Consider the following 23,071-nt stretch of genomic DNA (forward strand, 5'->3'; position numbering starts at 1 on the left):
GTAAGATAAATCCGAGCTTGCGCTAGTTTGGCGAAAAGAACATAGTAAACTGAAATTGCAATCGCACCGCAAGTTTAGCAGGATCACCAAAATTGTGGATGGCTTCTGCAGGTGCAGCCTGGCTGTGACGGCAGGAGGCCCACTGCCATCTTTTTGATCAGTGCAGCTGAGTGTGACATCACGCAGCCGCCCCGATCACGCCCACGCCACGACCCTGTTCAGAAGCTGCCGTCTCTGTTTCCCTGCTGCCGCAATGCTCCGTCTCCGCCTTGGAAATGGAGCGTTGCCGCCCCCCCTGTCTTACCGCGAATGCCTCTGCGTTCGCATTTGCAGGACGGACCCTGCGCATGAGCCCACCAGGCAAACGCGAAAATACTGATTGGATTGCGATTTGCGAACCAACTTGAATGAGGTCCTTAATTTGCAATGTTGTTGCTTGTGTTGGGACAGAAATGTTTTATGTCTAGCATTTTTTTTATCAATAATTTTTTCCCCTTTTCTGGTTTTATTTATTTTTTTACTTTTGGTTTGATTTGTCACATCCAACAAATTCACAATCCCCCTGCTTTTCACCTAATCTAGTTATCTGCCAAATATTTAATTTTGTAATGATTTCAGTGAACTTTGAGTAAAGGCCATGGAGACCCCACTACTGAAATAAAGACAAAAAATGGAACGGTTGATATTTGCCAAAACGTACCAATACAAACAATTCTCTTGGGCAAATGTTCTTTGGACAGATGAAGCCAAGGGGGTCATTCCGAGTTGATCACACGTAGCAACTTTTTGGGGGAGTGTATTTTAGCATAGCAGGGCTGCGATCGCTTGTGCAGCCCTGAAATGCTAAAAACGTTTTCTGAAAAACAAGACTAGCCCTGCAGTTACTTACCCTGTGCGATGGATCCAGCGATGAAGGTCCCGGAATTGACGTCAGACATCCGCCCTCCAAACGCCTGGACACGCCTGCGTTCGTTGCTCCACTCCCAGAAAACGGTCCATTGACGCCCGGAACGCCTTCCGCCTGTCACTCGTCGTTATTCCTGTCGCTGGGCAACGATGCACATGTGCAGAACCGACCCGCTCGCACCGCTGCGACAAACAGCAGCGTGCGAACAGTTCAGAATGACCCCCAAAATGAAGCTCTTGGCAGTGCAGAGCAGCTTTTTGTTTACACGTGACAAAATTAAGCTCTTAAGAAGAACCCCCTACCTGTGCTGTGTTGGAAAGTAACAGAAGCTGCACATTGAACAAATGCAGAGGCTTTCAGGTGACCTTCCATCTATGGGGAGTAACAGTTACCTCTCTAGAAGAACGGGATGCCTTGACCTAGTTCTACACTAAGCAAGTGAGGAGAGCTTCTAAGATCAGCAGATTGCTCTGATGAAGCAGTGGTGTAAACGCCTGACCCTCTGTCATGGCCTAGTAGAATGTCAGCAGGCATCCTGTGGTTAGTAGTTCATTTTCCCCATCACACTAGCACAGGTGGGGTAAGTGACAACCTAAAAGCTCAGCACTATCCTGCCATGAGGGACCATCCGGTGATCACTGCCTACACTATGCTTTGCCCAATAGACAGCGTCAGCAAGACCATCCTGTGAACCAAGCGAATCCTGTGCTGTCAGTGACACGTGGAACTGACACTTGGCTCACATCTACAACAGTCAGTTAGCATTTCTAATTCCGATAGCTCTTTTACTGCCCCAAGGTCAAAAGGCATAGAAGTGATAGCCGTACCCTGGGAAACGGTGCTTTACAATCAAGAGAGACGTTGTTCCATAGCTATACTATGGATACTACAATCAAGAGAGACGTCTGTTCCATAGCTATACTACCACTCCGTAATGGAGACTGATACAGTATGTCAACATAGCATGATTGAGTATTATAAGCTATAAACAAGCTGTTTTTTTCATTTCCTCATGTTGTGGTTCTTTTACCCTAAGTGGTCCTAACATGCATATGGGGGGAATGTAATAGAGTGTGAGAATCAAAAAGTGAGAGTTCTCTCTTTTTTTTTTTTTAAGTGGCTATCATTTACATGGCAAAACCAGGTTGATTTTGCCATGTAAATGATTGCCACTTTAAAAACAACAGGAGCACAACATTTCTCACACCACATTACATTCTTCCCCTATAGACTATGGCAACGGCACAAATGTAGGGGGAAAAAGCTGGAAGGTGTAAGGTCCCACCAAAGTCCATTTAAAGAAAATGTTGTGATTTTATTAATAAAAAAGTATTCTCTAAATAGCTTGTCACTGGCAGTACCTTGCAAAACAGTTTAAGATTTTGGCAGGTAGGCACGTTGTTCTATCACAATTATTTTATAATTGTGAGTTCATTTCTCAAATAGTGTCTGTGTCCTTTTTAACAACTAATTAAGATGTACATATGCGAGCTTACATATCCCGGAAGATCATTAGTAATTATTTGAATGGTTGTAAACTGATTTGTATACTAAAGATTTGAAAACTGTTTTCTGTGTGATGGATCTACTCCTGTCCAGAAAAGCATTTATCTTTAGCTGTTTTGAGAACATGTTTTTGTTGTTGGTTTTTAATACAGTAAGTTGCTGTTTTTTTTTGTTGTTGTTTTGTTCAGAGACGTTTATTGCTGTGTAGCAGTTAATCAAATGACCACTAGATGGCACTGTTTGACAGTAACTGAAAAACCTAAATTAAGCAAAACCATGTTTGTTGCACAGATGGTTGCCAAGAAAGGAGCAATTTTAATTAGAATCGTTTGTTAATTAGCCTTTTGCAGTTTAACGAAAATGCACTGTGGCCTTGTTTTTAATATTAAAAAAAAAAAAAAAAAAGGATGTATCTGTGGCATTTTTTCTATATCTAAAGGCCAGTTTTCTTAGAAGAAAAAAAATAACCGGTTTTATTTCTTTTTGCAGTTTGTAGGAGTTGCTTGGTGAAATATTTGGAAGAAAATAACACCTGCCCCACATGCAGAATTGTAATCCATCAAAGCCACCCTCTACAGTATATAGGGTAAGTGGATTGGCTTGACATTGGGTAGTCACATTGATCATATGTTTTGGTCTCCCAGTGTTTTAACTTAATCATGCATGATATAAATGTATACACTTTGTCAGCTGAAATATTGTACCAGTTTATTGTGTGCCACAGGACTTTATGCATAAATATTTGAAAGAAAAATAATTTAATGGATAATAACCATTTTCACAGTATATAGCATCTTTTCTCTGACGTCCTAGTGGATGCTGGGAACTCCGTAAGGACCATGGGGAACAGCGGGCTCCGAAGGAGGCTGGGCACTCTAGAAAGATTTATGACTACCTGGTGTGCACTGGCTCCTCCCACTATGACCCTCCTCCAAGCCTCAGTTAGATTTCGTGCCCGGCCGAGGTTGGATGCACACTAGGGGCTCTCCTGAGCCCTTAGAAAGAAAGTATAGTTTAGGTTTTTTATTTTCAGTGAGACCTGCTGGCAACAGGCTCACTGCAGCGAGGGACTAAGGGGAGAAGAAGCGAACTCGCCTGCTTGCAGCCGGATTGGGCTGCTTAGGCTACTGGACACCATTAGCTCCAGAGGGATCGACCGCAGGCCCAGTCCTTGGTGTTCGGTCCCGGAGCCGCGCCGCCGTCCCCCTTACAGAGCCAGAAGCAAGAAGAGGTCCGGAAAAACGGCGGCAGAAGACATCAGTCTTCACCAAGGTAGCGCACAGCACTGCAGCTGTGCGCCATTGCTCCTCATGCACACTTCACACTCCGGTCACTGAGGGTGCAGGGCGCTTGGGGGGGGTGCCCTGAGCAGCAATAAAAAACACCTTGGCTGGCAAAATACCACAATATATAGCCCCAGAGGCTATATATGTGGTAAATACCCCTGCCAGAATCCAGGAAAAAGCGGGAGAATAGGCCGCGGAAAAGGGGCGGAGCTATCTCCCTCAGACACACTGGCGCCATTTCTCCTTCACAGATCCGCTGGAAGGAAGCTCCCTGGCTCTCCCCTGCAGTCTACACTTCAGAACAGGGTAAAAACAGAGAGGGGGGGCACTAAATTTAGGCGCAATAGATATATAATATAAAAAGCAGCTATAGGGGACATAACTCAGTTAGTCCCTGCATTATATAGCGCTCTGGTGTGTGCTGGCATACTCTCACTCTGTCCCCCCAAAGGGCTTTTGTGGGTCCTGTCCTCATTCGGAGCATTCCTTGTGTGTGTGCGGTGTGTCGGTACGGCTGTGTCGACATGTTTGATGAGGATAATGATGTGGAGGCGGAGCAGATGCCCTTAGAAGGGATGTGACCCCCTGCGGGGCAGACACCTGAGTGGATGGGCTTATGGAAAGTAATGAGTGCACGTATAGACTCCTTATATAAGAAAATCGACGACATGCCAAATGTGGGACAGCCGACATCTCAGCTCGTGCCTGCCCAGGCGTCGCAGGGGTCGTCAGGGGCTCTAAAACGCCCGCTACCTCAAGCAGACCCAGATGTCGACACTGATACTGACACCAGTGTCGACGACGATGAGTCTAACCTGATGCCCACTAAGGCCATTCACTGCATGATTGAGAAATGAAAGAGGTGTTACACATTTCTGATATAAATACAGGTACCACTAAAAAGGGTATTATGTTTGTGGAGAAAAAACTACCCGTAGTCTTTCCCCCGTCAGAGGAATTAAATGAAGTGTGTGAAGAAGCGTGGGCTTTCCCTGATAAAAAATTGGTAATTCCTAAGAAGGTACTAATGGCGTTCCCTTTCCCGCCAGAGGATAGGTCACGTTGGGAAACACCTCCTAGGGTGGATAAAGCGCTCACACGTTTGTCTAAAAAGGTGGCACTACCGTCTCCGGATACGGCCGCCCTCAAGGAACCTGCTGATAGAAAGCAGGAGGCGATCCTGAAGTCTGTATATACACACACAGGCATTATACTTAGGCCAGCTATTGCGTCAGCTTGGATGTGCAGTGCTGCCGCTGCGTGGTCAGATAAACTGTCAGAAAATATTGACACATTAGACAGAGACACGATCCTGTTAACCATAGACCATATAAAAGACTCAGTCTTATATATGAGAGATGCACAGAGGGAAATCTGCCGACTGGCATCTAAAGTAAGTGCATTGTCCATTTCTGCTAGGAGAGGCTTATGGACTCGCCAGTGGACAGGAGATGCAGATTCAAAAAAGCACATGGAAGTGTTACCGTATAAGGGTGAGGAATTATTTGGGGATGGTCTCTCGGACCTAGTTTCCACAGCAACGTCTGGGAAGTCAGCGTTTTAACCCCATGTCCCCTCACAGCCTAAGAAGGCGCCGTTTTATCAGGTTCAGTCCTTTCGGACCCAGAAAAACAGGCGTGGAAAAGGCGGGTCCTTTCTGTCCAGAGGCAGAGGTAGGGGAAAAAGGCTGCAACAAACAGCAGGTTCCCAGGAGCAAAAGTCCTCCCCCGCTTCTTCGTCCAAGTCCGCCGCATGACGGTGGGGCTCCACAGGCGGAGCCTGGTACGGTGGGGGGTCACCTCAAAAATTTCAGCGATCAGTGGGTTCGCTCACAGGTGGATCCCTGGATCCTGCAAATAGTATCTCAGGGGTACAAGCTGGAATTCGAGGCGTCCCCACCCCACCGCTTCCTAAAATCTGCCTTGCCGATTGTTCCCTCAGACAGGGAGGCGGTGCTAGCGGCAATTCACAAGCTGTATTCCCAGCAGGTGATAATCAAGGTACCCCTACTTCAACAAGGCCGGGGTTATTATTCCACACTATTTGTGGTACCGAAACCGGACGGTTCGGTGAGACCCATTCTAAATTTGAAATCCTTGAACACGTACATAAAGAAATTCAAGTTCAAGATGGAATCGCTCAGGGCGGTTATTGCAAGCCTGGACGAGGGGGATTACATGGTATCCCTGGACATCAAGGATGCTTACCTACATGTCCCCATTTACCATCCTCACCAGGAGTACCTCAGATTTGTGGTACAGGATTGCCATTACCAATTCCAGACGCTGCCGTTTGGACTGTCCACGGCACCGAGGGTATTTACCAAGGTTATGGCGGAAATGATGATACTCCTTCGAAGACAGGGAGTTTTAATTATCCCATACTTGGACGATCTCCTAATAAAAGCGAGGTCCAAGGAACAGTTGTTGGTGGGAGTAGCACTATCTCAGGAGGTGCTGCACCAGCACGGCTGGATTCTGAATATCCCAAAGTCACAGCTGGTTCCGACGACACGGCTACTGTTCCTGGGTATGATTCTGGATACAGTCCAGAAGAAAGTGTTTCTCCCGGAGGAGAAAGCCAGGGAGTTGTCATCTCTAGTCAGAGACCTCCTGAAACCAAAACAGGTATCAGTGCATCGCTGCACGCGGGTCCTGGGAAAGATGGTGGCTTCTTACGAAGCAATTCCCTTCGGCAGGTTCCATGCCAGAATCTTTCAGTGGGACCTGTTGGACCAGTGGTCCGGATCGCATCTTCAGATGCATCGCTTGATAACCCTGTCTCCAAGAACCAGGGTGTCTCTACTGTGGTGGCTGCAGAGTGCCCATCTTCTAGAGGGCCGCAGATTCGGCATACAGGACTGGGTCCTGGTGACCACGGATGCCAGCCTTCGAGGCTGGGGGGCAGTCACACAGGGAAGAAACTTCCAAGGACTATGGTCGAGTCAGGAGACTTCCCTTCACATAAATATTCTGGAACTAAGGGCCATCTACAATGCCCTAAGTCAGGCAAAACCCCTGCTTCTACACCAGCCGGTACTGATCCAGTCAGACAACATCACGGCAGTCGCCCATGTAAATCGACAGGGCGGCACAAGAAGCAGGATGGCGATGGCAGAAGCCACAAAAATTCTCAGATGGGCGGAGAATCATGTACTAGCACTGTCAGCAGTGTTCATTCCGGGAGTGGACAACTGGGAAGCAGACTTCCTCAGCAGACACGACCTCCACCCGGGAGAGTGGGGACTTCATCCAGAAGTCTTTCAGATGCTGGTAAACCGTTGGGAAAAACCACAGGTGGACATGATGGCGTCCCGCCTCAACAAAAAGTTAAAAAGATATTGCGCCAGGTCCAGGGACCCTCAGGCGGTAGCTGTGGACGCTCTAGTGACACCGTGGGTGTACCAGTCGGTTTATGTGTTCCCTCCTCTGCCTCTCATACCAAAGGTATTGAGAATAATAAGAAAGAGAGGAGTAAACACCATTCTCGTGGTTCCGGATTGGCCAAGACGAGCGTGGTACCCGGAACTTCAAGAGATGCTCTCAGAGGACCCGTGGCCTCTACCGCTCAGACAGGACCTGCTACAGCAGGGGCCCTGTCTGTTCCAAGACTTACCGCGGCTGCGTTTGACGGCATGGCGGTTGAACACCGGATCCTAAAAGAAAAGGGTATTCCGGAGGAAGTCATTCCTACGCTTATTAAGGCCAGGAAAGATGTTACGGCAAAGCATTATCACCGCATATGGCGGAAATATGTTGCATGGTGCGAGGCCAAAAAGGCCCCAACAGAGGAATTTCAACTAGGTCGATTTCTGCATTTCCTGCAAGCAGGAGTGAATATGGGCCTAAAACTAGGCTCCATTAAAGTACAGATCTCGGCTCTGTCGATCTTCTTTCAAAAAGAACTAGCTTCAGTACCTGAAGTTCAGACATTTGTGAAAGGAGTGCTGCATATTCAGCCCCCATTTGTGCCTCCTGTGGCACCTTGGGATCTCAACGTGATGTTGAGCTTCTTAAAATCACATTGGTTTGAGCCACTAAAAACCGTGGATCTGAAATATCTCACGTGGAAAGTGGTCATGTTATTGGCCTTGGCTTCAGCCAGGCGAGTGTCAGAATTGGCGGCTTTGTCATGTAAAAGCCCTTATCTGATTTTCCATATGGATAGGGCGGAATTGAGGACTCGTCCCCAATTTCTCCCTAAGGTGGTGTCAGCGTTTCACCTGAACCAGCCTATTGTGGTACCTGCGGCTACTAAGGATTTGGAGGACTCCAAGTTGCTAGACGTTGTCAGGGCCCTGAAAATATATGTTTCCAGGACGGCTGGAGTCAGAAAATCTGACTCGCTGTTTATCCTGTATGCACCCAACAAGCTGGGTGCTCCTGCTTCTAAGCAGTCTATTGCTCGCTGGATTTGTAGTACAATTCAGCTTGCACATTCTGTGGCAGGCCTGCCACAGCCAAAATCTGTGAATGCCCATTCCACAAGGAAGGTGGGCTCATCTTGGGCGGCTGCCCGAGGGGTCTCGGCTTTACAACTTTGCCGAGCAGCTACTTGGTCAGGGGCAAACACGTTTGCAAAATTCTACAAATTTGATACCCTGGCTGAGGAGGACCTAGAGTTCTCTCATTCGGTGCTGCAGAGTCATCCGCACTCTCCCGCCCGTTTGGGAGCTTTGGTATAATCCCCATGGTCCTTACGGAGTTCCCAGCATCCACTAGGACGTCAGAGAAAATAAGAATTTACTCACCGGTAATTCTATTTCTCGTAGTCCGTAGTGGATGCTGGGCGCCCATCCCAAGTGCGGATTGTCTGCAATACTTGTAAATAGTTATTGTTAACTAAAGGGTTATTGTTGAGCCATCTGTTGAGAGGCTCAGTTGTTTTCATACTGTCAAACTGGATATAGTATCACGAGTTGTACGGTTTGATTGGTGTGGCTGGTAAGAGTCTTACCCGGGATTAAAAATCCTTCCTTATTATGTCTGCTCGTCCGGGCACGGTGTCCTAACTGAGGCTTGGAGGAGGGTCATAGTGGGAGGAGCCAGTGCACACCAGGTAGTCATAAATCTTTCTAGAGTGCCCAGCCTCCTTCGGAGCCCGCTGTTCCCCATGGTCCTTACGGAGTTCCCAGCATCCACTACGGACTACGAGAAATAGAATTACCGGTGAGTAAATTCTTATTTTCACTTGGAAGATGGAAGTAAAGGCTTCAGAGCTTAATGCTAAAACATGAGAGTGTACCCAACATCCTCTATAACCAGTGGGGTAGTACGAAAGATCGACTTTGTGGTATCAGTACACGTTATGTGTGCTAATACCGCTTCCCCCCCATGTATGACTCTTGGTGTGTGCTGAATGATAGGACCGATCTGCAGGCCAATGTTTGAATGGTCAGTTGCACTGACAGTTCCGACGTCTGCAGATATCGATTTAGACAGCTGCAGGTGTCGTTGCCATATCTCAACAGCAGGGGCAGCACTCTCTCTGGCTGTGGTGGCTGCCGGACTCAGGTTGCACAGGAAATTTTGTGTGAGTAGTGAGATCTCGCACATGTCCAGAGGAGTTGGCCCGTGGCTCTGGTTTGGGTATTGCCAGAGGGGGAACTCTTCACTCCCCACAATTTGGTAGACAAGATTTTAATACATCTTATCTGTGTAGCTTCCTCCTTTGCCTTGGTAATGAGAAAAGCAGTAAGTGCTATAGTGTCACGATCTATGCCACTATAATACATCTCTCCCAGTATTACTTGGGACAAGGGTACACCAGTTATGGTGTCAGTTATGAAGCTTGACCTTTTAGAAATAATATCTACAGCAGCCTCTGATTAAAACTTTTTCTCTAACGTCCTAGTGGATGCTGGGAACTCCGTAAGGACCATGGGGAATAGCGGGCTCCGAAGGAGGCTGGGCACTCTAGAAAGATCTTAGACTACCTGGTGTGCACTGGCTCCTCCCACTATGACCCTCCTCCAAGCCTCAGTTAGATTTCGTGCCCGGCCGAGGTTGGATGCACACTAGGGGCTCTCCTGAGCTCTTAGAAAGTTATAGTCTTAGAATTTGTTATTTTCAGTGAGACCTGCTGGCAACAGGCTCACTGCAGCGAGGGACTAAGGGGAGAAGAAGCGAACTCGCCTGCTTGCAGCCGGATTGGGCTTCTTAGGCTACTGGACACCATTAGCTCCAGAGGGATCGACCGCAGGCCCAGCCTTGATGTTCGGTCCCGGAGCCGCGCCGCCGTCCCCCTTACAGAGCCAGAAGCAAGAAGATGGTCCGGAAAATCGGCGGCATGAAGACTCTGTCTTCACCAAGGTAGCGCACAGCACTGCAGCTGTGCGCCATTGCTCCTCTCACACACTTCACACTCCGGTCACTGAGGGTGCAGGGCGCTGGGGGGGGCGCCCTGAGGCAGCAATAAAAACACCTTGGCTGGCTAAAATACCTCAATATATGGCCCCAGGGGCTATATATGAGGTAAATACCCCTGCCAGAATTCCATAAAAAACGGGAGAATAGGCCGCGAAAAAGGGGCGGAGCCTATCTCCTCAGCACACTGGCGCCATTTTTCCCTCACAGCTCGGCTGGAGGGAAGCTCCCTGGCTCTTCCCTGCAATTCTACAGTACAGTAAGAGGGAAAAGAGAGGGGGGGCATTAAAATTGGCACTGTATACAGTATATTATATAAAAGCTATTAGGGACATAACTCAGTTAGTCCCTGTATATATATAGCGCTCTGGTGTGTGCTGGCATACTCTTACTCTGTCCCCCCAAAGGGCTTTTGTGGGTCCTGTCCTCGTTTAGAGCATTCCCTGTGTGTCTGCGGTGTGTCGGTACGGCTGTGTCGACATGTTGAATGAGGAGGCTTATATGGTGACAGAACAGAGGCCGATATATGTGATGTCGCCCCCTGTGGGGCCGACACCAGAGTGGATGGATAGGTGAAAGGTTTTAACCGACAGTGTCAACTCCTTACATAAAAGGGTGGATGACATAACAGCTGTGGGACAGCCGGCTTCGCAGCCCGCGCCTGCCCAGGCGTCTCAAAGGCCATCAGGGGCTCAAAAACGCCCGCTCTCTCAGATGGCAGACACAGATGTCGACACGGAGTCTGACTCCAGTGTCGACAAGGTGGAGACATATACACAATCCACTAGGAACATCCGTGACGTGATCCCGGCAATAAAAAATGTGTTATACATTTCTGACTTTAACCCAAGCACCTCTAAAAATGGGTTTTAGGTTTGGGGAGAAAAAACAGGCAGTGTTTTGTTCCCCCATCAGATGAATAAATGAAGTGTGTGAAAGCGTTGGTTCCCCCGTTAAGAAACTAGTAATTTATAAAAAGTTACTGATGGCATACCCTTTCCCGCCAGGTGGATAAGTTACGCTGGGAGATATCCCCTAGGGTGGATAAGGCGCTCACACGTTTGTCAAAAAAGGTGGCACTGGCGTCTTAGGATACGGCCACTTTAATAGGTACCTGTTGATAAAAAACAGGAGGCTATCCTGAAGTCTGTATTTACACACTCAGGTACTAGACTGAGACCTGCAGATAGTGCTGCTGCAGCGTGGTCGGTGACCCTGTCAAACAGGGATACTAGTTGGCAAACATAAAAACATATTAAAGACGTCGTCTTATATATGGGGGATGCACAGAGGGATATTTTGCCGACTGGCATCCAAAATAAATGTAATGTCCATTCTGTCAGGAGGGTATTAGAGACCTGTCACTGGACAGGTGATGCTGACTTAAAAAGCGCATAGAGAGCCTTATAAGGGTGAGGAATTATTTGGGGATGGTCTCTGGGACCTCGTATCCACAGCAACTGCTGGGAAGAAATAATTTTACCTCAGGTTTCCTCACAGACAAAGGTACAGTCCTTTCGGCTTCAGAAAAGCAAGCGGGTCAAATGGCGCTTCCTTTCTGTACAGAGACAAGGGTAGAGGGAAAAAAGCTGCACCAGTCAGCCTGTTCCCAGAATCAAGATTCTTCCCCCGCCTCCTGTGAGGCCACACCATGACGCGGGTGCTCCACAGGTGTAGCCAGGTACGGTGGGGGGCCGTCTCAAAAATTTCAGCAATTAGTGGGCTCGCTCACAGGTGGATCCCTGTTTCTTTCAAGTAGTATTTCAGGGGTACAAGCTGGAATTCGAGATGTCTCCCCCCAGCCGTTTCCTAAAATATGCCTTGCTGACAACTCCCTCAGGCAGGGAGGCTGTGCTAGAGGCAATTAATAAGCGGTATTCCCAGCAGGTAATACTCAAGGTGCCCCTACTTCAACAAGGACGGGGTTACTATTCCACACGGGTTGGGGTACCGAAACCGCATGGTTCGGTGTGACCCATTTTATATTTAAAATCCTTGAACACAAAAATTCAAGTTCAAGATGGAATCGCTCAGGGCGGTTATTCCAAGCCTGGACGAGGGGGATTACATGGTATCCTGGGACATCAAGGATGCTTACCTGCATGTCCCCATTTACCATCCTCGCCAGGAGTACCCCAGAATTGTGGTACAGGATTACCATTACCAAGTCCAGACACTGCCGTTTGGACTGTACATGGCACCGAGGGTGTTTTATCAAGGTAATGGCCGAAATGTTGATACTCCTTCAAAAAAAGGGAGTTGTAATTATCCCGTACTTGGACAATCTCGTTATAAGGGCGAGGTCCAAGGAGCAGTTGGTAGTCGGGGTAGCACTATTTTGGAAAGTGCTACAACAGCATGGTTGGATTCTAAACAGTCCAAAGTCACAGCTGGTTCCTATGACACGTCTACTGTTCCTGGGGATGGTTCTGGACATAAACCAGAAATAGTGTTTCTCCCGGAGGAGAAAGCCAAGGAGTTGTCATCTCTAGTCAGAGACCTCCTGAAGCCAAAATAGGTAGCGGTGCATCATTGCACGCGAGTCCTGGGAAAAATGGTAGCTTCCTACGAAGCAATCCCATTAGGCAGGTTCCATACAAGAACTTTTCAGAGGGACCTGTTGGACAAGTGGTCCGGATCGCATCTTCCGATGCATAGGCTGATAACCCTGTCTCCAAGGACCAGGGTATCTCTACTGTGGTGGCTGCAGAGTGCCCATCTTCAAGAGGGCCGCAGGTTCGGCATACAGGACTAGGTCCTAGTGACCATGGATTCCAGCCTTTGAGGCTGGGAGGCAGTCACACAGGGAAGAAATTTCCAGGGACTTTGGTCAAGTCAGGTTATTTCCCTACACATAAATATTCTGGACCTGAGGGCCATTTACAATGCCCTGAGGCCAGCAAGGCCTCTGCTTCAAAACCAGCCGGTACTGATCCAATCAGACAACATCACGGCAGTCGCCCATGTAAACCAACAGGGCGGCACAAGAAGCAGGATGGCGATGGCAGAAGCCACAAGGATTCTCCGATAGGCGGAAAATCATGTGTTAGCACTGTCAGCAGTGTTCATTCCCGGAGTGGACAACTGGGAAGCAGATCTTCTCAACAGACACGACCTCCACCCGGGAGAATGGGGACTTCCTCCAGAAGTCTTCCAATAGGATTGTACACCATTGGGAAAGGCCACAGGTGGACATGATGGCGTCCCGCCTCAACAAAAAGCTATAAAAGATATTGCACCGGGTCAAGGGACCCTCAGGCGATAGCTATGGACGCTCTGGTAACACCGTGGGTGTACCAGTCGGTTTATGTGTTCTCCCCTCTGCCTCTCATACCAAAGGTACTGAGAATAATAAGAAGGCGAGGAGTAAGAACGATACTCGTGGATGGCCAAGAAGAGCTTGGTACTCAGAACTTCAAGAATTTATATCAGAGGACCCATGGCCTCTGCCACTCAGACAGGACCTGCGGCAGCAGGGGCCCTGTCTGTTCCAAGACTTACCGCGGCTGCGTTTGTCGGCATGGCGGTTGAACGCCGGATCCTGAAGGAAAAGGGCATTCCGGAGGAAGTCATTCCTACGCTTACTAAAGCCAGGAAAGAGGTTACAGCAACTCATTATCACCGCATATGGCGAAAATATGTTGCATGGTGTGAGGCCGAAAGGGCCCCAACAGAGGAATTTCAACTAGGTCGATTTCTGCATTTCCTGCAAGCAGGAGTGACTATGGGCCTTAAATTGGGTTCCATTAAGGTACAGATCTCGGCTCTGTCGATTTTCTTTCAAAAAGAACTAGCTTCAGTACCTGAAGTTCAGACATTTATAAAAGGAGTGCTGCAGAGTCAGCCCCCGTTTGTGCCTCCTGTGGCACCTTGGGATCTCAACGTGGTGTTGAGTTTCTTAAAATCACATTGGTTTGAACCACTAAAAACCGTGGATCTGAAATATCTCACGTGGAAGGTGGTTATGTTATTGGCCTTGGCTTCTGCCAGGCGAGTATCAAAGTTGGCGGCTTTGTCTTGTAAAAGCCCTTATTTGATTTTCCATATGGATAGGGCAGAATTGAGGACTCGTCCCCAGTTTCTCCCAAGGGTGGTGTCAGCGTTTCACCTGAACCAGCCTATTGTGGTGCCTAGGCTACTAGGGACTTGGAGGACTCCAAGTTGCTAGACGTTGTCAGGGCACTGAAAATATATGTTTCCAGAACGGCTAGAGTCAGAAAATCTGACTCGCTGTTTATCCTATATGCACCTAACAAGCTGGGTGCTCCTGCTTCTAAGCAGACTATTGCTCGTTGGGTTTGTAGTACAATTCAGCTTGCACATACTGTGGCAGGCCTGCCACAGCCAAAATCTGTCAATGCCCATTCCACAAGGAAGGTGGGCTCATCTTGGGCGGCTGCCCGAGAGGTCTCGGCTTTACAACTTTGCCGAGCAGCTACTTGGTCAGGGGCAAACACGTTTGCAAAATTCTAGAAATTTGATACCCTGGCTGAGGAGGACCTGGAGTTCTCTCATTCAGTGCTGCAGAGTCATCCGCACTCTCCCGCCCGTTTGGGAGCTTTGGTATAATCCCCATGGTCCTTACGGAGTTCCCAGCATCCACTAGGACGTTAGAGAAAATAAGAATTTACTCACCGGTAATTCTATTTCTCGTAGTCCGTAGTGGATGCTGGGCGCCCATCCCAAGTGCGGTTTATCTGCAATACTTGTACATAGTTATTGTTAACTAAATCGGGTTATTGTTGAGCCATCTGTTGAGAGGCTCTATTGTTTCATACTGTTAACTGTGTTTCATATCACGAGTTGTACGGTGTGATTGGTGTGGCTGGTATGAGTCTTACCCGGGATTCAAAATCCTTCCTTATTGTGTACGCTCGTCCGGGCACAGTACCTAACTGAGGCTTGGAGGAGGGTCATAGTGGGAGGAGCCAGTGCACACCAGGTAGTCTAAGATCTTTCTAGAGTGCCCAGCCTCCTTCGGAGCCCGCTATTCCCCATGGTCCTTACGGAGTTCCCAGCATCCACTACGGACTACGAGAAATAGAATTACCGGTGAGTAAATTCTTATTTTTTTTTTTTTTTTATAAACCTACAAATGCGCTATATTAGTAAAACATGTTTTCTTTTCAACTGCCCACATGTTTTAACAAATCGGCATCTTCCCTAGAGGGTGGTCTTCTGTTTGCCAAAGACCTGTAATCTATTACATCACAACAATATCCTTGGGAGCGCAATGATATTAATAGTGTAGAAGATTGTCTGTCTAGTAGTGCAATGGTGTAAATCAGTTCTTCTTTTGGTGATGGTTTAATGATGGGTGCTATACTCCTTTTTTTTTCCTCAAAAAATACACCCAATAGACACAATCAGCCTCTTGATTTAAAAAAAAATAACCAGATTTGTAATTTTTATAAAAAAATCTTTCAAATTGTTAAATTTTTTTTTTTACACGAAACCTGCTATTGATACCCAACCCAATTCATCAACTGTTGACTTCTTCAGCGGTGTGTCTTAGAAAAAACATTCAATATTTAGTATAAAATGACCTAAACATCCAAGTAATGTAAAGATAAATATTCTAAGGCAGGGCTGGCCAAACCGGTCCTCGAGATCTACCAACAGTTCATGTTTTCCAGGCCTCCTGGAGATCTGTAGAATTGTCAGTTAGGAATGAATGCATCACATCTTAATTAGTAATGACTTCACCTGTGGGACATCGAAGAAACCGTTGTAATTCCTACACCGTTCACCTGATTTGTATGTAAATACCCTCAAATTAAAGCGGAAAATTTGCAGTTAAAGCCCATCTTGTTTGTTTAATTTCAAATCCATTGTGGTGGTGTATAGAGCCCAAAATATGGTAATTGTGTCGATGTCCCAATATTTATGGACCTGACTGTATGTGAATAGTTTAGATTTCAATCAGGACAGCTTTACAGTTTTAGCTATAGCTTGGTTCAAGAACACATTTTGAACAATAAAGGAGCTTTTGTTTTAATCTGCAAGATTTATAATGTGTTTTTCTCTAACGTCCTAGTGGATGCTGGGGACTCCGTAAGGACCATGGGGAATAGACCGGCTCCGCAGGAGACAGGGCACTTTAAGAAAGAATTTGGATACTGGTGTGCTCTGGCTCCTCCCTCTATGTCCCTCCTCCAGACCTCAGTTTGAATTTGTGCCCGGACGAGCTGAGTGCTACTTAGTGAGCTCTCCTGAGCTTGCTATAAGAAAGTATTTTGTTAGGTTTTTTTTTTATTTTCAGAGAGATCTGCTGGCAACAGACTCTCTGCAGCGTGGGACTGAGGGGAGAGAAGCAGCCCTACTCACTGAAGATAGGTCCTGCTTCTTAGGCTACTGGACACCATTAGCTCCAGAGGGATCGTACGCAGGATCTCACCCTTTGTCGTCCGATCCCTGAGCCGCGCCGCCGTCCCCCTCGCAGAGCCGGAAAACAGAAGCCGGCTACAGAAGCAAGAAGACTTCAAAATCAGCGGCAGAAGACTCCAGTCTTCAAACTGAGGTAGCGCACAGCACTGCAGCTGTGCACCATTGCTCCCACATTAAGCCCACATACTCCGGTCACTGTAGGGTGCAGGGCGCAGGGGGGGGGGGGGGGGCATCCTGGGCAGCAATTAGGAACCTCTTGGCAAAAAGTGAGCATATATACAGTTGGGCACTGTATATATGCATGAGCCCCCGCCATTATTTTACACAGAAACGCGGGACAGAAGCCCGCCGCTGAGGGGGCGGGGCTTCTTCCTCAGCACTCACCAGCGCCATTTTCTCTCCACAGCTCCGCTGAGAGGAAGCTCCCCAGGCTCTCCCCTGCAGAAACACGGTAGAAGAGGGTAAAAAAGAGAGGGGGGGCACATAAATTAGGCGCAAAAGCTTTATATACAGCAGCTACTGGGTTAACACTAAGTTACTGTGCGATTCCTGGGACATATAGCGCTGGGGTGTGTGCTGGCATACTCTCTCTCTGTCTCTCCAAAGGGCCTTGTGGGGGAACTGTCTTCAAAAAGAGCATCCCCTGTATGTGTGTGGTGTGTCGGTACGCTTGTGTCGACATGTTTGACGAGGAAGGCTATGTAGAAGCAGAGCGGGAGCAAATGAATGTGGGGTCGCCGCCGACGGCGCCGACACCTGATTGGATGGATATGTGGAAGGTTTTAAATGATAATGTTAATTCCTTGCATAAAAGGTTGGATAAAGTTGAAACCTTAAGACAGTCGGGGTCGCAGCCCATGCCTGATCCTATGTCGCAGAGGCCGTCAGGGTCTCAGAAGCGCCCACTATCCCAAATTGTTGACACAGACACCGACACGGAGTCTGACTCCAGTGTCGGCTATGATGATGCAAAGTTACAGCCTAAATTGGCTAAAGCTATACGTTATATGATTATAGCAATGAAGGAGGTGTTGCACATCACAGAGGAAACCCCAATCCCTGACAAGAGGGTTCATATGTATGGGGAAAAAAGGCAGGAGATGACCTTTCCCCCTTTACATGAGCTAAATGAGTTATGTGAAAAGGCTTGGGAATCTCCAGATAAAAAACTGCAGATTTCCAAACGGATGCTTATGGCGTATCCTTTCCCGCCAACGGACAGGTTACGCTGGGAATCCTCCCCTAGGGTGGACAAAGCTCTCACACGCTTATCCAAAAGGGTAGCCCTGCCGTCACAGGATACGGCCACCCTAAAAGATGCTGCGGAAAGAAAGCAAGAGGGTACCCTGAAGTCCATTTATATACATTCAGGTACCTTACTAAGGCCGGCAATTGCGTCGGCCTGGGTGTGTAGTGCTGTAGCAGCATGGACGGATACCTTATCTGAGGAACTTGATACCTTGGACAAGGATACTATATTAATGACCCTGGAGCATATAAAAGACGCTGTCCTATATATGAGAGATGCTCAAAGAGACATTAGCCTTCTGGGCTCTAGAATAAATGCAATGTCGATTTCTGCCAGAAGGGTCCTGTGGACTCTGCAATGGACAGGCGATGCCGACTCAAAAAGGCACATGGAGGTTTTACCTTACAAGGGTGAGGAGTTGTTTGGGGAAGGTCTCTCGGACCTGGTCTCCACAGCTACTGCTGGAAAGTCAATTTTTTTGCCATATGTTTCCTCACAACCTAAGAAAGCACCGTATTACCAAATGCAGTCCTTTCGATCACAAAAAGGCAAGAAAGTCCGAGGTGCATCCTTTCTTGCCAGAGGCAGGGGCAGAGGAAAGAAGCTGCACAACACAGCTAGTTCCCAGGAACAGAAGTCCTCCCCGGCTTCCACTAAATCCACCGCATGACGCTGGGGCTCCACAGGCGGAGCTAGGCCCGGTGGGGGCGCGTCTCCAAAATTTCAGCCACAAGTGGGTTCACTCCCAGGTGGATCCCTGGGCGATAGAGATTGTGTCTCAGGGATAAAAGCTGGAATTCGAAGAGATGCCCCCTCACCGATACCTCAAATCGGCCCTGCCAGCTGCCCCCTTAGAGAGGGAAACAGTGTTAGCTGCAATTCACAAATTGTATCTTCAGCAGGTGGTGGTCGAGGTTCCCCTCCTACAACAAGGAAAGGGTTATTATTCGACCATGTTTGTGGTACCGAAACCGGACGGTTCGGTCAGACCCATATTGAATTTAAAATCCCTGAACATATACCTGAAAAGGTTCAAGTTCAAGATGGAATCGCTCAGAGCGGTCATCGCAAGCCTGGAAGGGGGGGATTTTATGGTGTCTCTGGACATAAAGGATGCATACCTTCATGTCCCCATTTATCCACCTCATCAGGCGTACCACAGATTTGTGGTACAGGATTGTCATTACCAATTCCAGACGTTGCCGTTTGGTCTCTCCACGGCACAGAGAATATTTACCAAGGTAATGGCGGAAATGATGGTGCTCCTGCGAAAGCAAGGGGTCACAATTATCCCATACTTGGACGATCTACTCATAAAGGCGAGGTCCAGAGAGCAGTTGCTGATCAGCGTAGCACACTCTCGGGAAGTGTTACAACAGCACGGCTGGATTCTAAATGTTCCAAAGTCGCAGTTGATTCCTACGACTCGTCTGCCCTTCCTGGGCATGATTCTGGACACAGACCAGAAGAGGGTCTATCTCCCGATGGAGAAGGCTCAGGAGCTCATGACACTGGTCAGAGACCTATTAAAACCAAAACAGGTGTCGGTGCATCACTGCACGCGAGTCCTGGGAAAGATGGTGGCATCATACGAGGCCATTCCCTTCGGCAGGTTCCTTGCGAGGACCTTTCAATGGGATCTGTTGGACAAGTGGTCCGGATCACATCTACAGATGCATCGGCTGATCACCCTATCCCCCAGGGCCAGGGTGTCTCTCCTGTGGTGGCTGCAGAGTGCTCACCTTCTAGAGGGCCGCAGATTCGGCATTCAGGACTGGGTCCTGGTGACCACGGATGCAAGCCTCCGAGGGTGGGGGGCAGTCACACAGGGAAGAAATTTCCAAGGTCTGTGGTCAAGTCAGGAGACTTGCCTTCACATCAATATCCTGGAACTAAGGGCCATATACAACGCCCTAAGTCAAGCGGAGACCCTGCTTCGCGACCAATCGGTGCTGATTCAGTCAGACAACATCACCGCAGTGGCTCATGTAAACCGCCAAGGCGGCACAAGGAGCAGGGTGGCGATGGCGGAAGCCACCAGAATTCTTAGTTGGCGGAAAATCACGTAAGAGCACTGTCAGCAGTGTTCATTCCGGGAGTGGACAACTGGGAAGCAGACTTCCTCAGCAGGCACGACCTCCACCCGGGAGAGTGGGGACTTCATCAAGAAGTCTTCACGCAGATTGCAAGGCGGTGGGAACTGCCACAGGTGGACATGATGGCATCCCGCCTCAACAAAAAGCTACAGAGATATTGCGCCAGGTCAAGAGACCCTCAGGCGATAGCTGTAGACGCACTAGTGACACCGTGGGTTTTCCAGTCGGTTTATGTATTTCCTCCTCTTCCTCTCATACCAAAGGTGCTGAGAATCATAAGAAAAAGAGGAGTGAGAACGATATTCATTGTTCCGGATTGGCCAAGAAGGACTTGGTATCCAGATCTGCAAGAAATGCTCACGGAGGACCCATGGCCTCTGCCTCTAAGACAGGACTTGTTGCAACAGGGGCCCTGTCTGTTCCAAGACTTACCACGGCTGCGTTTGACGGCATGGCGGTTGAACGCCGGATCCTAGCAGAAAAAGGCATTCCGGATGAGGTTATTCCTACGCTGATAAAGGCTTGGAAGGACGTGACTGCTAAACATTATCACCGTATATGGCGAAAATATGTTGCTTGGTGTGAGGCCAGGAATGCTCCTACGGAGGAATTCCAGCTGGGCCGTTTCCTTCACTTCCTACAGTCGGGAGTGACTTTGGGCCTGAAATTGGGTTCAATTAAGGTCCAGATTTCGGCCCTATCCATTTTCTTTCAAAAAGAACTGGCTTCTCTTCCTGAAGTCCAGATGTTTGTAAAGGGAGTGCTGCATATTCAGCCCCCTTTTGTGCCTCCAGTGGCACCTTGGGATCTTAACGTGGTGATAAGTTTCCTGAAGTCACACTGGTTTGAGCCACTTAAAACCGTGGAGTTAAAATTTCTCACGTGGAAGGTGGTCATGCTATTAGCCTTGGCTTCAGCTAGGCATGTGTCAGGGGCTTTTATGTGACAAAGCCGCTAATTCTATCTGGTTTTCCATATGGACAGGGCAAAATTGCGGACCCGTCCTCAATTTCTGCAAAAGTGGTGTCATCCTTTCATATCAACCAACCTATTGTGGTGCCTGTGGCTACTCGTGACTTGGAGGATTCCGAGTTACTAGATGTGGTCAGGGCTTTGAAGGTTTATGTAGCCAGAACGGCTAGAGTCCGGAAAACTGAGTCGCTGTTTATCCTGTATGCATCCAACAAGCTGGGTGCTCCTGCTTCAAAGCAAACTATTGCTCGCTGGATCTGTAACACGATTCAGCAGGCTCATTCTGCGGCTGGATTGCCGCTTCCAAAATCAGTAAAAGCCCACTCCACAAGGAAGGTGGGCTCTTCTTGGGCGGCTGCCCGAGGGGTCTCGGCATTACAGCTTTGCCGAGCAGCTACTTGGTCAGGTTCAAACACCTTTGCCAAGTTCTACAAGTTTGATACCCTGGCTGAGGAGGACCTTGTGTTTGCTCATTCGGTGCTGCAGAGTCATCCGCACTCTCCCGCCCGTTTGGGAGCTTTGGTATAATCCCCATGGTCCTTACGGAGTCCCCAGCATCCACTAGGACGTTAGAGAAAATAAGATTTTACTTACCGGTAAATCTATTTCTCGTAGTCCGTAGTGGATGCTGGGCGCCCGTCCCAAGTGCGGACTTCTTCTGCAATAATTGTATATAGTTATTGCTTAAATGAGGGTTATGTTTGCTTGCATCAGGGTTGATCTGATGCTCCATTGTTGTTGTTCATACTGTTAACTGGGTAAGTTTATCACAAGTTATACGGTGTGATTGGTGTGACTGGTATGAGTCTTGCCCTGGATTCCAAAATCCTTTCCTTGTACTGTCAGCTCTTCCGGGCACAGTTTCTCTAACTGAGGTCTGGAGGAGGGACATAGAGGGAGTAGCCAGAGCACACCAGTATCCAAATTCTTTCTTAAAGTGCCCTGTCTCCTGCGGAGCCCGTCTATTCCCCATGGTCCTTACGGAGTCCCCAGCATCCACTACGGACTACGAGAAATAGATTTACCGGTAAGAAAAATCTTATTTTCTTTATCTTGAAGCTGTATTTTTCTAGGACTTTATCCTTTATTAATATTCACTTTACACTTTCTCTCTAGTCTTCTGGTAATTACAAGTGTCTTTCTTCTTGATTTCTGAATGTTGAGAGAATGTAACCTGATCTAAGGGAGGAATTAAATTGCTGGCGACTTGTTCACCTGGTTGAGTTCCTGCAACACCTGCCGCACTTCATGGCAGTGGGATCTCGCTCAAAAGTGTTCTCTACCCCATAGGGTAGCGTGCACTTTTAAATGTCAATAAATAGGATTGAAAATGTACTTGGGAGGGATAGTGTTGCATAGAAGTTGGTGGTGGAGGCTGTAAAAAGTTGTATTAAACCTTACATCAGAGTTTTCCAAAGTCCAGATGGTTAGTTGCAATTGACTAAGGTACTAATTAAGTCACCTATGCTCAAACAAGGATATCATTCAAACCTGGACTGTAATGGCATAGTTTGGGAAACTCTGCTATACATTGTGTAAGGATGGGAGTTTTATAGGTAATGGTCATCCCTTGAGTCTTAGTGCGCTTGTCCTTTTTATTTAGTTGCGATCGTGAAATCTTTTGGGTTCTAGCACTTTATACCCCATCTTCCACTGTTGGTAAAACACAACCAGTTACAAAAGTGTGTGTCCTAGCCAGTGACTAACCACCACTAGCATTCAGATTGATGCAGTGGTCATTCACTGGAACAATGAGTAAAACATCATTTTTCAAAGAAACAAAATTGTGTGCTGTTGTAGAAATTAGTAATATTTAAAGAAATTAGTATAATTGAATTTTACCCACAACTAAGTCCTTTCCCATAGACGGGGAAAGACCAAAGAAAGGTACTCCTTTTTGGGGCACACTTTTTTGTTTGGTACATTAAAATATAGCTTTTATTTCAATCCGTTAAAGCTTATATAAGCACCAACAACTAATTCAGAGTCTGTTACATGTGATCATATTCCCTTTACTTTGCATTATATGTTGGTTTAACTATTTCTGTTGCTATCAGAAGTCCTGTGCGGAGTATAACCCGATTTTTCAGGCCCCCTTTTGCTGTAACTATAATTGAATCTTGTAATTTGTAGACTAGAAAGGATAAATATAAGGTACTTTGTATGTGGGGCTGCAGTCAGAATCCTGACAGTCATCCAGATAGTCAGAATCCTGACGGATCCTAAAGGTAAGTTCGAGGGTTGAGGGGTTAGGGTTGGGCTGCAGGAGGGATGAGTGAGGGTTAGGCTTAAAATACCAGGAT

At 47.7% G+C, this 23,071-nt stretch overlaps 1 protein-coding gene across 1 annotated transcript in view; it reads left to right on the forward strand.

Moving 5' to 3' along the window:
- PCGF3 (polycomb group ring finger 3) overlaps positions 1-23,071 on the forward strand; it is a 202,658-nt gene that overhangs the window by 153,229 nt on the left and 26,358 nt on the right. Inside the window, exon 3 of the mRNA XM_063914617.1 lies at positions 2,903-2,999. Within this exon, the coding sequence (XP_063770687.1) occupies positions 2,903-2,999 (97 nt within the window). The remainder of the gene's footprint in view (positions 1-2,902; positions 3,000-23,071) is intronic.

The sequence above is a fragment of the Pseudophryne corroboree genome, chromosome 1 (assembly GCF_028390025.1).
Source record: "Pseudophryne corroboree isolate aPseCor3 chromosome 1, aPseCor3.hap2, whole genome shotgun sequence".
In the NCBI taxonomy this organism is placed as follows: domain Eukaryota; kingdom Metazoa; phylum Chordata; class Amphibia; order Anura; family Myobatrachidae; genus Pseudophryne; species Pseudophryne corroboree.